The sequence below is a fragment of the Typopeltis vanoorti genome, chromosome 7 (assembly GCF_054136105.1).
Source record: "Typopeltis vanoorti isolate ZY-2024b chromosome 7, IOZ_Tvanoo_1.0, whole genome shotgun sequence".
Classification (NCBI taxonomy): Eukaryota; Metazoa; Arthropoda; class Arachnida; order Uropygi; family Thelyphonidae; genus Typopeltis; species Typopeltis vanoorti.
The window spans coordinates 83,956,360-83,973,807 of NC_143555.1; the positions used below are offsets into that span (position 1 = coordinate 83,956,360).

The following is a 17,448-nucleotide window of genomic DNA, read 5'->3' on the forward strand; positions in this document are numbered from 1 at the left end:
TAGGAGAAAAGGGACCAATGTCTCGTCTATACAGACTCGTTCTCTAGGTGTGAAATAACGTTTGAAATTATCTCTTAAAGATTCAATTAGTGGTGTGAGCTTATACAGTCTATTGGAAACATCTGCATTTTCATTATTCGAAAAATGCCAGTTTGATAGCAACAGCTTGAAACGATTTCGTGACATGACATTACTAATTTTATTTGAATACATTATTTTTTTCGAACAATAGTCAAACAGGCGAGGCAAACAGAAAAGACCCATCCAAAGCTGCAATCCAATGAAAATCTTTATTTCCTGTATGTTGGTATCTTTCCATTTCTTGATTCTTGCACTGGGCAAACAACTTGTGTTCATTTTCTGAGAAGCATAACAATTAGTTTCGTTGATCATGAGTTCCCACAAATGATCATCTAAGAACAATCTATAAAAATCGATGGGCGACTTTTCAAACATATTTTCAAAAAGTTCAACAAGTATTCCTGCATTTTCAGCTTCGAATGTAAATTCCTTCAAATACCTTCCCCATTATTTCACCCCATGTCAGAGAAGGTAATTTATCTTCCTTTTCTTAGGAATCGTTTAGGTAGAAATTACTCACAACATTCTCAATAGCTTCTGTGATGTGGTTGTCTGTAAAATAGTTTTCTGTAGGCATGTTTGTGGATGAGGAACAAGATGGAAAAACAGGAGGAACATCTGGCAGTGTTTTTTTTCTTTTTCAAGAGTGGTCATTCACTATCTGAAGATGAAGACCATCCTTTCGAGGGCTCATCATTAGATGAGCCCTCAAAAGGATGGTCTTCTTCTTTGGACATCAATTCGTCCAAAAGTTTTTGCAATAGTCACCAATATTAATAAAATAATGTTCTCAATATATTTCAAAACATTCAATATTTTACATTAGAATTACCTAATGAAAAGAAGTACCTGTTTTTTTGTTTCACTATATCACTTAGCTAGCGATAAAACAAACAAAATGTCACAACAACTCGGTAAACAAATATACTAAGAAATCCAAACTTGGTAGATAGATTATATGTGAAATGCGCATGCCTCACATGGACATGTGGTGTTTTATTGTTGGCACAGCCTTACTTTGCTCAGCAGGCCACGTGAAATGCAAGTGTGTCACACTGAATAAACGTCTCAACAAAAACAAAAAGTTGTTTTCACAGCGTGATTAAGCGAAATAATCACTAGAATAACATAATATGACGATTAAGTGCAGTGGCCTGTGAAGACGGGAAAAAAATTAGTATCACAGCAGTCAAAGTGTTAAAGTTTCCTCACCAAGTGCACTTGGCATCCCATCGTTGCTTATCAAATTTCCAAACCTTACAATTTGCAACATTGAACTGACAGTTCCACTTACCTGCCCATTCATGCAATCTATTCAAGTCCTCCTGTAAGGCCATAACATCTGCTTGACTCTGCATTGCTCTCCTCAATTTGGCATCATCTACAAACAGCTGCATATCACTTGTTAAACCCACTCCATTAACATACAAATTGAACAACAATGGTCCAAAACTGACCCCTGCGGTACACCACTAGTGACCTTCCTCTTACAAGATACCGTACCCCCCACATAAAATTTTCTGATACCTATCTGACAGCCAGTCACTGATCCAACTAAGAAGTCTGTTATCCAATCCCATCTGTTTCAATTTATTTAATAATTTGTCATGTGGGATCCTATCAAAAGCTTTTGCATGCAAAATCCAAGTACATCATTGTATATGTGTCTCCCCTGTCCAGGTTTCTTGTGACTTTTTCAACCTCAAGTATTAAGATGCATCCCTGAGTGAATTCCTCTGACATTTTCTAACACTGTTCTGGCACTTCATTTAATTTTAACCTTTAGAGTATCTTCAGTTTTTGTGTTGCCTTTATCATCTCCGATAACTTTCAGTGCTCTTTCCTTCATTTCAAAGATTTTTCAATAGCCTACAGTAAATGTTTTGTGATCACTGTCATTTTATCTTTTTATAAAAGTCTTCCCATGACTTCTGTTTAGCTTACATTTATCTCTGTATTCTTTGTGTGTATGTTATTTACTTCCTAGGAATTTTTTATGCTTTTTTTTTTCCACGCCAATCTCTTTGAATTCTTCATGAAGTTCTGATTTTTCTATCTTTGAAAATAACTTCACCACATGCTTTCTTGAATGAATCAATGTTTTCTTCATGTTATTTTGCCAGTTTATCTTCAGGGGTTTGGATCTTGTCCTCAAATTCTCATCCCACTCCCTCCCTCAAATATTTGTCTAATTTGAATCTACAGTTCATCCCTGAAAGCTGCTTAGCTTTGATCTCTAGAACTTTATTTTTTTGACATATTTTTCTTTTAATATGATATTCATTTATCCTTCTCAAAACTAAACAGTATTCACTTCCAATTTCAAATCCCCTATATATTCTTTATCCTAAACCAACAGTTCAAGATACGAGAGCAACAAGTACAATAGGACATTTCTTGTGTCATTTTTCAATGTGCCTGAGCAGACATATCTTAATTATCCTGAATTGTTATTATAATATCTTGAATTATTATTAGATTTGCTTTTTTTATCAACTTTTTCATACACTTCTGTTTACCTGGTATTCATTTCTTACTCTGCTGTTCACATCTCCAACAGAAACAAGTTTATGTCACTTTATAAAAGACATATGCTGTCTCTAATTACTTGACACCATCTACCACTTTCTCCATCTTTTTCTTTCAAAGAAAACTTCTGTAGAATTGATAATGAGGTTTCTTTCACTGAAACCTAATTTTCAATTCTCCTTTATGAAATCTGTCTACACTACTCACTTGAAATTGCCCTACAGCTAGTCTTTCCTTCCCTTCTGTGATCCCATTCCCCAAATAGAACACCTTATTGTTTAGCAAAATCTCACTTGTATGGTCTTCATTGGCTTGGTAATACCTGATTATGTCTACATGGCACTTATCTAATTTTTTTACCATTCCACTGATACTTTTATGCAGATGGTGTCTATTTATGCAGATGCTAGGCTTGTTGATTTCACTTTTCATTCTGGTTCCCTGGGGGAAAAAACATCATGGGGGGGCATGCTTAATCAGGAAATGTCCTAACCAGTAAGACATCCATCATGTTGTACCATCATTTTAGTTTAAGCTAACACAGAATAAGCTCCTTTTCATTTGTTCAGTATCCAGGTGCTCTATGAAAAAGTGATGACTGGAAGCCAAGTTATTTCTCTACATTCCCTAAAGGCTATAGGGAGGTCTCTTCCCAGTTATCTAGATTTGACCTTAAGCGACCCAGTATTATATGCCAGATGCTGATAATCACTACCAACTAAAGGAATTCATAACATTCATTCAGAGTGGGAAGTAAACTCAGCCTACAGACTGAGTTTCAAGAACACACAAAAATAAACATGTTTAAAAGTATATAACATCTTATTAGCATTTTTGTATGGAAATGAATTACAGGCATTAAGTATTACAAAGATAAAAAATAAAAACAAGTGAAATGAAATTCACGAGAACTGCAAAACATTAGTCAATCATAAAAGCAATGAGTATATATTAAAAGAACTGAAAGCAAACCAATAGAAGAGAAAATAAAAATAAGAAAACCAGATAACACAAATGTAATGAAAGGTATGCAATATTCTAAACAAATATTAAGTTTTAAACCAAAAAGAAAGAGAAGACAAAGTAGTCCTCAAAAAGACCTAATCATTTAAGTAGTGATAAAATCCAACAGTTCACATATTTACTTGGAAATCGCTATAATCAATAAAATGCATTAATATTTAAAATATTCAATGTTTACCTATTAAATCAATATAATATTTATGCTACTTATTTGAATCTAGAAAGAAATATCAATTTTAAAAAAAATCTTGTAGCACTTTTGCATTACTAAACACAGAGTAGGTGACACTTGCTTTTTTTAGCCCTATTTTTTTTTTTGGAAATCACCAGGCATTCAATCTCTATTTTTTTTCCCAACTAGTAAAACAACTACTGCACAAGCTTTTGGTTCTGTATACATTACAAACACTCTAAAAACTCCTTGGCCACCATGATAAACATTTACAAAAATAAGTGTGTATTAAATCCTGCCAACATATTATCTCATATCCACATGTACTTTCACTTTGTTTATTACACTATCTTACTAAACTAACTTATATATTTATTTCACTTACAGAAAACGTCAGATTATCCCACTTACCTATCTAAATGTAGTACTGTTTTTCCGATCCTTGCAGCAGATGCAGCTATAATAGATTCTGGCATACCTATGGAGAAAATTCAAAACTGCAATATATGAAAGCTGACTAAACATGGCACAATCTGAAAATTTTACATGCTAATATTCACTTTTGCAATTCTTAAGGTTTTTTTAAAAAAAAAAAAAAAAAATATATATATATATATATATATACTGACTCCATACATGAGAAGTCAACAAGACCTATAACAGAAGTAGATGGAATGAAAGAAGAGGAGAAGGTGGTTTGATATGTCTAGAGATGAATTAGATGAATCAACATCTCTTCTTCTTTTAATCCTTTTTATAGTCACTTCTTGCTATAAATCTGTTTCAATCCTGAGCTTGTTGGTGCCAAAGAGTTTCAATTGTTTTTCTTATATCATCTGACCATCTTCTTTCAGGTTTTCCAGCTGCTCTTTTACCTTCATATGGCTGCCGCTCCAGTTTTGTCTATCTCTTGTTCTTGAGTCTTGTAATATGTCCCGCCCATTTCCATTTCTTTCGAAGCATGTTTTCTCCAATATCTAAAAATTTTGTTTTAGCTCTTATTTCTTCATTTCTGATTTTATTTCTGAGTCTTATGTTTAGCAGACATCTTTCTCCATTCTTCTTTTTGTTTTTTTGCATTTTTATTATTATTATTATTCGTGACATCTCCAAGGAGTCCGAAGACTCATCGCAGGAGGACACCTATTGTACAACTCTCCGTCTCCACCACTACACCAAACCTCTACCACCAATCAACATCAGCGCCATCTACTGCCCACCACCACAGCTAGAATTTTTTGTCCCTAAATTGCGTGTGTTCTGAATGGCCGATTTGTCTGCATGCGGGATGAAAAACCAGAGTTTCCAGGAGAAAAAACCCTGCTACTATTTCCTTTTTGATTGGCCAGGTTTCTGCTCTGTATATCATAACAGGCAATACACATTGGCTGAACAGGCTTGCTCTGTTCTCAGGTTTTATTTTACTTATAAATCTTTTCAATTTCCCAAAAGTTGACTCTCCCATTCCTATTCTTCTTTTCACTTCTTCCATGTTTCTATCATCATTTCATTTTTAATTTGTCATCATTTTGGTTTTCTCTGAATTAATATCTAGTCCAATTTCTATTGATTTAATTGTTAGATCTTCTATCATTTCTTTTAAATCTTTCATATTGTTTGCAATAAGAAGAATCATCAGCAAATCTTAATTTAATGCCATTAATATTGACTACTTTGTGAGACCATTCTAAATTACTCATCATATGTTCCAGTGTTAATGTGAAGAGTTTGGAAGAAATGGTATCTCCTTGCCTTATTCCTTGATTTATATGAAATTTTTAACTTTTTTCATTAAGAATGATATTTGATGTAGCATTGCCATAAATATATTTTATGTCAATAAACTGTTTTGCCATAATCTTTAAGTGCTTCTATTATTGATGTTTTTATGCAATCAAAAGCTTTCGAATATATGAAGGCCATGTGAAGATTTCTTTCTATTGAACTGAAGTTCTTTCTGAAACCAGCTTGTTCAGAAGGTTGTATTGAATCAAGTATTGTTTCTAATCTATTGGTTATAATTCTAGTGAAAGGCTTATAAATGTGGGATAACAAACTAATATATAGTTGCTAGCCTTTTATAATAAAGTTACAAGAGCAGTAGATGAGGGAAAAGCATATACTGCCATTTTCTTGGACTTAGCAAAGACATTTGACAGGGTGTCACATGATAAACTGATATTTAAGTTGCAGGATTGGCTGTCCGATAGGTATCAGAGAGTTGTGTATGGTGGGGCAGTTTCAAGGAGGCAGAGGATTACAAGCGGGATCCTACAGGGTTCAATACTGGGATCTATATTGTTTTACCTTTATATCAATGACATTGTCAGTGGATTGCAGGGGGATATTCAGTTGTTTGCAGATGATGTGAAGCTGGGAAAGGTCATTAGTAATAGTGCAGATGTGGTAGACCTGCAAGAGGATTTGAATAAGCTAGACAGATGGGCAAATGAATGGGGGTATCGGTTTAATGCAGCAAAATGTAAAGTCTTGAAGTTTGGGATACATCGATGGGAGGCTGCATACACGATTGGAGGAGCTGTATTGGAAAAAGCAGGGGAGATAAGAGATCTGGGGGTTGATTATTGATAGAAACCTGAAAGGTTTCTATCAATCAGGGGACATATTGCAAAGTTGGTGAAGGTAAGTAACACAGAGGATTTCTGCAATAATGAGATGAATGCTGACCTGCAGAGATAAAAGAGTTATCATTCCGTTGTATAGCACCCTAATCAGACCACACTTAGACTATTGTTCTCAGATTTGGTCCCCAGGATTTGAAGGGGATAAATTAACTGTGGAAAGGGTACAAAGGCAGATAAAGATGGTTTCAGGACTGTACAATGTTAATTATGAGGATCGGCTGAGGGAATGTGGACTGCAGAGTTTGGTGGATAGAAGAAGGAGAGGTGATATGATTGAGACTTTTAAACTGTTGGGAGGCAGTTACAGGGTTGACACTGGGGAGTTCTTTCGCTTGGTCGAAAAGTGGGAAGGAATGATGACAAGGGGGCCATCTTGGAAGTTACAGAAGGAAACTGTGAGCAAGAGAGTGAGGAGTGGTTTCTTTGCATGGAGGGTGGTTGAACCATGGAATGCATTGCCAGATAGAGTGGTGAGAGTGAGAACGGTCAATGAGTTTAAGGAGTAGTATGATAGACTTTGTGTTTCCTAGAAGGGACCTCCAGCGATGAGCCTCGATAGACTTTGCGTTTCCTAGGAAGGACCTCCCGCGTTGAGTCTTTTGACTCCATGGAGGCCTGAATAATAATAATAAAATTATGTTTGCATTATTCCATATTTAAGGTGTTTCTCCCTTTTTGATGCATCTATTGAAGAGGATTTTCAATTACATTAAGAAAATTATGGAACAAACTACCATGTTAGAGTAAAACTTTAGTTTAATATAAACCAAAATAAACACTTGACGTTTTGACCTTCACATTAAGGTCATCATCTGGAGTATAAAAATCCTAAAAATACACAAACATATATATGTACAAATAAGTATGCTGCACAACAATCTACATGGTATGCTAAAGTTACTGATCAGCCATTATAACTATTAGCCTGACACCTCTGGTGTAAAACAAAAACTTACTACATCAAAGCTAGAGTCCTGTTATTATTATTATTATTAGGTTAAAATTAAATTAAGCCACCATTATTGTTAAGATTGGGGGTGGTTAATCAAAATTTCACATGCTTTTTAAATATCTGTTCATACCAGGTTTCCAATCAATTTGGTGTAGGGTGTTAAAAGCATAATCTGAGAGGCCTGCTTCTCCAAAATTGTTAAATGTAATGTGCCGCTTGTGTTCTTTTTAATGGATAGGATATGGATATTTGATTGTACGTCCAGTTTCTCCAATATAAGGTAAGTTACAGGTGCAATAGATGCAATAAACTCCAGAGTGCCAATGGGGGGAAAGGATCCTTAGAGGAGTTGAATATATTTTTTAACTTTAAAGGTGATTTCAAGAATTACAGTATATTACATTATTATTACAGTATATTACACTATATTATCAAGAACTATCCAACATTTGTGCAGTTTCTATCATACTTTGCTTTGAACTCATTCACAGTCATGGCACTAACAGCAGACTCTGGCAACCTATTCTACTCATTCCCTACTCTCCAAAAAAAAGACCTAGTTCTAACATCCTTGCTAACCAAACTCTTACTCAATGTCCATGGACAGCCCTTAGTTATCCTACTACCACCAGAACTGAATTAATCTTGTAAAAACTCCTCAGTAATTTGTATGTCCCAATCAAATCACCCCTTTTCTAACCATCAACCAGTTTCTGTGACCCACAAATCTTTAACCTGTTCATAAGGTACATTCCATAGACCTGCTACCATCCTGGTCACCCACCTCTAAATCCTCTCCTCCACCTGAGGATATGCAACAAACAATCAGAAAGATGGGAATCTAACCACAAAGGAAAAAGACCATATGATGATGGTTTGGAAAGGTCTTACTGCCACTCATTCAAATGGTATGAAAATATCAAGAGACCACATGAGTTTCTTCAAACTTTTCCATGGCTTGTGTTCAAAAGTGTACATGGAGATCTAATGATAATATATTTATAGCAAGTCAGGACTGGCTGACCACAGTGGCATTACTTCACCTCTGGATTAACCCTATACAAATCACAAATCCATGCAACACTGAACACTGCCCCCTGGGTTTTGGGGTGGTATCCCAGACTTTGGAAAATCTTGGATCAGTACAAAATAGAGTATTATGTTTATCAATGATCCATCTCTACACAGATTCAGTTTCTGATGCATCTATTTTCTAGATATTTCCATGGTCACTGTCATTTACCAACTCTCTAAATTCATTAAATCACATGTGACAACTAGTCATCACCTCCTTCCCTGTTCAATTCCAAACTCACAGAACAAATTTTTCTTCATCTTTGTTCATTCTCTTATGCTGCCTTTTTAATGACTTCCTGATGTATTTCTTTTAAAAAAGTCAAAACTTTTTTAAAATTTTGTATCCAATATTAACACAATGGTACTTTTTCCAACTTTCTGTCCATCTCTGAGTTACTGCTATACTGTAAAGTTAACCCCCCCCTAATTTGGGTTGACAATAAAAAAGTCATTCTCTCCTATTTGTAAATACCCAACTCAAACCTATGGCAGACAGCACTAGCTTCTAGCTTCTCTTGGATTTCCCTCTGCCATATGATATCTATCCAATAACTTGATGTATAAGAACATAAGACGTGATAATTAACAAACAACATAAAATGGATTTACCTTACATATATATTTTTATCAGTATAAAATTTTCACCTTAGTATTAAGGGCATCTTCTGCATGACTTTCAAATTAAACACAAGAACATGAGAAATCAGTATATTCAATAAAGACAAGCGTGAATTGCACATACATGATGTAGAGCATCATGATCTAAATATTAAGGTTCTAGTAAAAATAACTTTAACAATATTTAATAATAAACAAAAATACTTAAATTTACATTAATTCTGGAATTTATGAAGAACTATTTCCCACAAGAGGGATAATTTAAGTCAATCATTGTTCTATTTAGATTTATGTAGAAAAAAGTCTTTTTGTGTAAATGTTCCAAGAGATTATCACTTTTATGGAGAACCTTAATTTTCTTCCAAAGAACTCAGTGTCTGATGGTGATAGTATTCTCCACAAGTTCCGATTACTCTAACTTATGGAACTTAATGTAATCTAAATGCTCGCTGCAATGCACGGCTGCAGATCTACCTGTTTGACCAAAATATGATAATCCACATTGGCAAGAAAAAGTATGAGTTTCAAACAAACGAATACTACGCGCTGTCGCGAGTGCGCCAGTACTGAACAGAAGCAACGTGTGCGTCAGAGAGATTGTAACTCAGGCTGTTGTTGATATGAGAGGAATCTAGAGAAATTTCCCTAGATTCAACAATCTTTCTTTCGAGTTCATCGTAGCACACATGGATGTTAGCAGTTTGAGTCCAGTTTACAATGTGCTGGCGGCCTTCGTCTGAGTTAGCTGAAAAGAGAACGTGGCTAGAGAGAGCGCTAGCTCTAGTCCTGTTATAGGAGATATCTCTACGGTGTTCATCCAAACGTAGAAGGATGGATTTAGCAGTCTGTCCATAGTATGGCTTTCCGCAATCACACAAAATCTTGTATACTCCTGGAAACTGAGTAGGAAGATGTTTCTGTTTATGTTTGCTAAGTAATGAACGAAGTTTTGGAAGTGTAGTAAAGCACGTTTTGAAGTTGAATTTCTTGAGAATCTTGGCCAGTTTTGGTGAAAGAGAGCTGATGTAAGGCAAGGAGATGAAGGCTCTTGGGGAAGAGGTTGAATTTCTTGAGAATCTTGGCCAGTTTTGGTGAAAGAGAGCTGATGTAAGGCAAGGAGATGAAGGCTCTTGGGGAAGAGGGATCTTCAGAAGTAGATGAGTGCCTGGGGGAAAGAAATTTGTCAATTTTCTTTGGAGAGAAACCATTGTTAATAAACGTTTTTTTAAGAAAACTGAGTTCATTTTCAATTTCTGTTTCTTCTGTAAGTAATTCACCAAAACTGGCCAAGATTCTCAAGAAATTCAACTTCAAAACGTGCTTTACTACACTTCCAAAACTTCGTTCATTACTTAGCAAACATAAACAGAAACATCTTCCTACTCAGTTTCCAGGAGTATACAAGATTTTGTGTGATTGCGGAAAGCCATACTATGGACAGACTGCTAAATCCATCCTTCTACGTTTGGATGAACACCGTAGAGATATCTCCTATAACAGGATTAGAGCTAGCGCTCTCTCTCTAGCCACGTTCTCTTTTCAGCTAACTCAGACGAAGGCCGCCAGCACATTGTAAACTGGACTCAAACTGCTAACATCCATGTGTGCTACGATGAACTCGAAAGAAAGATTGTTGAATCTAGGGAAATTTCTCTAGATTCCTCTCATATCAACAACAGCCTGAGTTACAATCTCTCTGACGCACACGTTGCTTCTGTTCAGCGCACTCGCGACAGCGCGTAGTATTCGTTTGTTTGGAACTCATACTTGCATTTTTTTCAAACACGCTACTGTTTTTTATACTTGTTCTGTTAGTACAATTTTAAGTCTCTGTAATTTTTTATATACTTCTTTGATTGTGATACCTGAGGATGTTCATGTAACGAAACTAGTAAACTAGTAGTATATTTTTTAAATATATCTTGTCATCTTTTCTCTCGGTAATAGTCATTAAACCTTTTTTATAATATTCCAACCGAGTAAAAATGAATTTTGAAAATATCTATCTATATATATATATATATATATATATATATGTGTATATATATATATATATATATTAGGGTTACCAAGTAATTTTATAAACTTGGTTATTTTACTCCTAATCCCAAGTAAGCAAACAGTTAAGTTTGCGCCTGAACGTAGTTCAAGTCTAAAGGTGGTGCAACACCAGGGCAACTCATTGTAAAGGTGGCTAAGCTCTGATCACTATGCTTAGTATTTTCCATATGTAAAGCACATGTCACTAAGAGATGTATACTGCAATACATTATGGGTGGGGGTCACTACCCAGACAGGTTTCAACCTGTTTTGAATGTAAAAGTGAAACGGGCTCTAAAAATAAGACGATCCCGAAAGATCGTCCAACTCTTTGTTGTTCCACTCAATGACAGGCTCACCCCGTCACCGAGAAGAACTTCTCAGTATTGGCTTTACCTAGTGGCAGGCTCATCCCACCACCAGACAGAGCCATAATCTCAACGGTGGCCCCACTCAGAGATAGGCAAAAACCTATCCCCAAGCAGAGCTTCACGGAGCCCCCACTGGTTTCAACCTTTTTTGAGGTCTCCTCAGTGAGTAGCTACACCCTAATAACCCTAATATACATTACCCAAGTTAAAAAAACTTATTTACATCTATATCTCCTCCAGAGATTCATATTCAAAATAAAAACACCTTGTAGCAAAGTTGATAAGGGTCTGTTACTAAAACCTTCAACCTTTTTTTTAGGTCTCCTTAGTGAGTAGCTAGACCCTAAATACAAAGGTTTTAGTAATACAGACCCTTATCAACTTTACCTATACAAGTTGCTAAGGTGTTTTTATTTTGAATAAGAATCTCTGGAGGAGATATAGATCTAAATATCTATATTGGGTAATGTATATTAGGGTTACCAAGTAATTTTATAAACTTGATTATTTTACTTCTAATCACAAGTAAGCAAACAGTTAAGTTTGCGCCTGAACGTAGTTCAAGTCTAAAGGTGGTGCAACACTAGGGCGACATGTTGCCCTGGTGTTGCACCAGGATTAAGGAGGATTTCCCTGGACTCCATGATTTTCCTTTCAAACTCGTCACTGCAGCAAAAAATGTTTTCGTATTTATCCCAGCAAACTGAGTGACTCTGTAGATCATCATGAGGATTGTTTGAAAAAAGAGCATGACTGGATAGGGCAGATGCATGTGATCCTGAACATTTGAACAAAAATTTGAGTTACAACATCCCTGATAGCCATGCTGCAGTTGTTCAATACTGGCATTCACAAGAACTTGCAAGCGCGTATGCAACAAACAATAGCGCGTTAGATAAAACAACTTGAAAAATACAATGTTTTGTGTCAATTATGTATTGCATTTTTTGCCTGTAATTCTCAGTTTTTTGTAACTTCAATTTTTATTACTGTATTCTACCTTCAGTGGATGCCTGAAGAAGGCTGCTGAAACTAGTTGTATCATTTTCATTAAAACTTCATATTTTATCTTGGTTTAAGTCATTAAATATTTATTCTTTAAAAAAAAAAAAAAAAAAAAAATATATATATATATATATATATAGAAAATATGAATAAAAATGTAGAAAATATCCTTAGTACAAACGTATTATAGGTTTACAAAAATCTTTTGTGGGTTTCCACCTGCATTAAATAAATAAATAAAATAAGGCTATTATTTCATCCAGCTTTTCTTTTGCAATGGTCTACTTGTTATGTTGACTTGTAATTACATCTCTCCCGCCCCTCTATATCCCCTTTGGAATCAAAATATTAGGTTATCTGTGTTTATTTCTAATTGTGCTTTACATTTTCTCCATTGTGAAAATTATGAAAATTCCAGTAATAAATTATGTGAAAATAAGTGTCTGAAAACTTTTATCATTATTATTAAGTAATTCTTCCAAGGACTCATTGTGGCAGGGCACTCTACTCCATACTGCTACACACATCTCATCTCCCCTACTACTTAATTCTGCAACTACACTCAACTACCATCAATGCCATCTACTGCTCATCACTATCATCAACAGTATTTTTTATCTATAAATTGTGCAAGTTACCCTGGGTAACCTAATACTGTTATATTGCATTCTGTATATTCGTCCATTTCTCTTGTTGTTGTTGTTGACACTGATGGCATTTATTCTCTTCCTGGTACCTAATGATTTCTTCTTTCTGTTGTTCTTATGCTGGGATTCTACTTGTTCATTGTATTGCTGATACTTTTCTACTGAATGTTGTCCTGCTTCTTCAGCCCTTTTGCTTGATGTTTTTACAGTCAATATTTTGTTTCTTAATCTGCACACAAACCTCTTGAAAAACTTGCTGCCTTTTTTTTTTTTTTTTTAATAAGTGATTGCAGTGTTATGGGTAATATTTTTGTTGTGTGTTTGCTGTGTTATTTTTATTTTATGTTGTTTTTTAATATTGTGCACTTTTTATTATTGGTTTAATGTGTGATGTACTATTTATTTTGCTGTTTTTTTTTTTTTTTTTTTGAAATTTGATATTTTTTATATATCCGAATATTGGGTGTTTTCTTTGTGGCAGCATTTTATATGACTGCCATCGCATCATGCCACGCCATGGGGATTAAAATAAATATGTTCTTTACTTGTACATACATGTGTACAGGTAACGAACATGTCATGTGATTGACATCACATGTGATGTCAATCACATTACAACTACATAGGTCATGAGGTTTGTCAGTTATCTGAGAGGAATAGCTCTCATAAAACTGTATACTCTACTTTGGAGCAACATATTTGTCATCACATTCATAATTCAGGCACTTCACAAACCCTCATTTATCACTCACTTGCACAACTTCTGCCACATTATGGTGGAAGTTTCCACCACAATGATTTTCAATGCAGAAAACATGTCATAAAAAATCAGAAAGTTATTTTTTTGTATTATTATTATTATTGCATTAACTCTCCTAGAGTCAAAGACCCATCAAGGGTAAAGAGATCTATATACATTATATATAAGAATTATACAAATATTACAAAGGTCAATAGATTTATCTCCCATAGTCTCCCTGGATGCAACATTAAATTGAATCTTAAACTCATTCACACTCAAGCAATGCATTCCATTCACCTCATCCTCTTATTCACCAAGCCCTTGTCCAATCCTCTTGTTGCAAAATCTCAAAAGTCTTTCTTGTGTCCATCAGGTAAATTCTCAACAGCTTGAATGTCTCAATCATATAATCCCTTTCACCGTTTATCTGCTAAATTCTACAGCTTACAAAACTTGGAATATCCTTGCAGCTAACATTCCATGGTATTATTATTATTATTATCTCGGGCAACTCCAAGGAGTCGACAGACTCATTGAAGGAGGCCCTAACATCATGTCAAGAGCAACTATTCGACATTCACACAGTATCTATCATACCTCACCTTCAACTCATTCATGATCATAGCACCCACAACAGACTCTGGCAACTTATTCCACTCATTCACCACTCTCCAAGTAAAAAACCTAATTCTAACACCCCTGCTAACCACACTCTTGCCCAGCTTCCATGTATGGCCCCTAGTCCTCCCACCACCAATCCTATTCTCAAAAATATCTTCTGGATTAATCCTATAGAAACCCTTCAGTAATTCGAATGTCTCAATCATACACCCCTTTTCTGCCTATCAACCAATTTTTGCACCCCACAAATCTTCAACTTGTTCTCATAAGATTCATTCTACAGACCTGCTATCATCTTGGTCACTCGTCTCTGGATCCTCTCCACCTCCTCCCCATCAAGAAGAAACCCTGGCACCCATATCTCAGCACAGTAGTCTAGATGGGGTCTTATCAAGGCTCGATATAGAGGAACAATAACTTGTTTGTCTCTGCTTGTTAAAGTATTTTTCAGCAACCAAGTGATTTGATGAGCTGTTTTGGCCACTTTTGCAATGTGCCCCCTAAACTTCAACTCCCTATCCACCAACACTCTCAAATCCCTGGCCTCATCAATCTCCTGGAGTACGGTTCCACCAATGTAATATGCTGCTGCTAATCTTTTCACTCCAAAATGCATAACCTTACACTTTGCCACATTAAATTGACATCCATTTTCCCTAGCCCAGTCCTCCAAACTATCCAAATCATCCTGCAAAATTTTGGCATCCTATGCACTCACAATTGCTCTACCCAACTTTGCATCATCAGCAAACAAGTGAACACTACCTCTCAGATCCTTTCCTATATCTTTAATGAACAAATTGAAAAGTAGTGGTCCAAGAACAGAACTCTGCAGCACACCACTAGTCACAAGCCGTCTTTTGGACTCCACTCCTGAATAAATCACTCTCTGGTATCTCTCCATCAACCACCCTCCTATCCATCTCACCAACCCTATATCCATCCCCATCTGCTCCAGTTTACTGATTAGAGTAACATGTGGTATCCTGTCAAAGACCTTGGCAAGGTCCAGTAGAATCACTGTAAACCCATTACCCTTATCCAGTTCAGCCATCACTATGTGAGCAAGTTACTGAGGCATGATCTACCCGTCACAAAACCATCCCCCATACAGTATCCCATTTTCATCTATCCAGTCCTGTATTCTTCTCTTGACTAATTTCTCCAAGACCTTGACAACGATTCTGATATGCTAATCAGTCGGTAATTTACAACAGCAGTTTTGGAACCTCCTTTATGCAGTGGAACTATTTTCCCCTCTTTCCACCCCCTTGGGATTAACCCAGACCCAAGACTCAAATTAAACAAAATGGTCAAGGGTACTGACAATTCTTTAGCCGCTTCACTTACGACACGAGCTGGTATACCATCCAATCCCACAGATGTATTGACATTGAGAATTTGCAATAGACTACTCACCTCCACTTCATTCACCATAATTCCGTATAATCTATTGGTTCATTCATTTCAGCAATGTCACCACCTAGAAGATATATTCTTGCAAAGTGCTCACTCAGTAATTCAACCATATCAGCTGATTCGATTACCTCCCTACCATCGGCATTCTTTAAAATCATTCTGCCATATACATTTTTTCTTTTACTTGTAAAATATCGAAAAAACAGTTTAGGATTCTCTTTAGCCTTCATGGCCAATGTTCTTTCATAATCCTTTTTTGATTTTCTTACCACACTCGTTATCCTTCTGGCCTGCGCTTTATACCGTTTATGTGCTTGCAGATCACCTTTCTCCTTAAATTCCCTCCATAGTTGTTTCTTTTTTTGCAGTTCAAGCTTAATAGTGTTATTCATCCATTTAACCCCTACTTGATTTATTATTCGGACTCTAGGTATACAGTCAGCCATTGCTTCAGGCAAACACTTCTTTACCGCCTCCCATGCACTATCAACTTCTAGCCCTTGCAGTTGTACATGCCATGGCACTGAACCAATCAATCTCCTAAGCTTGTCATACTAGCCTGATAAGTCCACATGTAGCCCGTCTTTATTGTAAAATTCACACCTTTAGCCACCTCCCAAAATCAAGACCCTATGATCACTCTCACCAATTGGTGGCAACATGGTCATATTCTTTACACTCAAATTCTCAGATGCAATTACCAAGTCAAGCACTCTCAATAGTATTGTTTTCAAATGATTTCAAAGTATTGAAATCATTTCTGTCAACTGCATCTACACCCCCTCCAAAATGAAAGTGATTATCATCAAAGTTTCTCTTTCTCTCTCTTGAACATTTTTTAATGGGGGGGGGGGGGTCATGCATGCACAATCCCACATCATTTTACAATTCGGCACAATACTGATTAATTTAGGAAAGGCTTTCTTTAGCGGAAGAGTAAGTGTTGCCTTGACTTGCTGAGTATAACTGCTGTGATTTACGAAATTCATTTGAAAGCGTATATATAAACTCAAATTTACACGAAAATTCCAAGGAATATCGGATTAAAATCAATCGCATGCACATATAAACACACGTCATTTATCTTATTATATGGTGTGGTGTTTGTACGCATGTATGTACAAGTAAAGAACATATTTATTTTAATCCCCAAAATAAAAGTGCATTCTGTATTACAAAGGGTTATTAATAAATAATAACTCGAAGTGGTTTCTTACCCGTTCCCAAAACAATAACATCATAATCAGACGGTAAATCCTCCATCATAAACAACAAACATTGACAGTTGTTTGCCCATATCAGTCAGCCGATGCCAAATGGCGTCATTCACTAAATTAAATGGGATGAATTGATTTAAAATATTTAAAGTAAATGAAAACTAATTTAAAAATAATTTCTGAACTAAAGCACTGGCACTAAACAAATAGTCAATTACATCACAGTGTTAAAAAAGCATGGAAAAAACGAAAGAGAAATGATAGACTGGTTGTTTTTTGGTTTCTTCAG

The 17,448-nt window shown here is 35.7% G+C and overlaps 1 protein-coding gene across 1 annotated transcript in view; it reads right to left on the bottom strand.

The window, feature by feature from the left end:
* The window catches only part of Rep (Rab escort protein), a 246,581-nt gene extending 229,343 nt beyond the window's left edge, over window positions 1-17,238 (bottom strand). The window contains exons 1-2 of the mRNA XM_090395371.1: window positions 17,160-17,238; window positions 4,217-4,283 (exon numbers count right to left, since the gene is read on the bottom strand). Coding sequence (XP_090251497.1) covers window positions 4,217-4,283; window positions 17,160-17,208 — 116 coding nt within the window. The 5' untranslated portion in view covers window positions 17,209-17,238. The remainder of the gene's footprint in view (window positions 1-4,216; window positions 4,284-17,159) is intronic.
* Window positions 17,239-17,448: the final 210 nt, after the last annotated feature.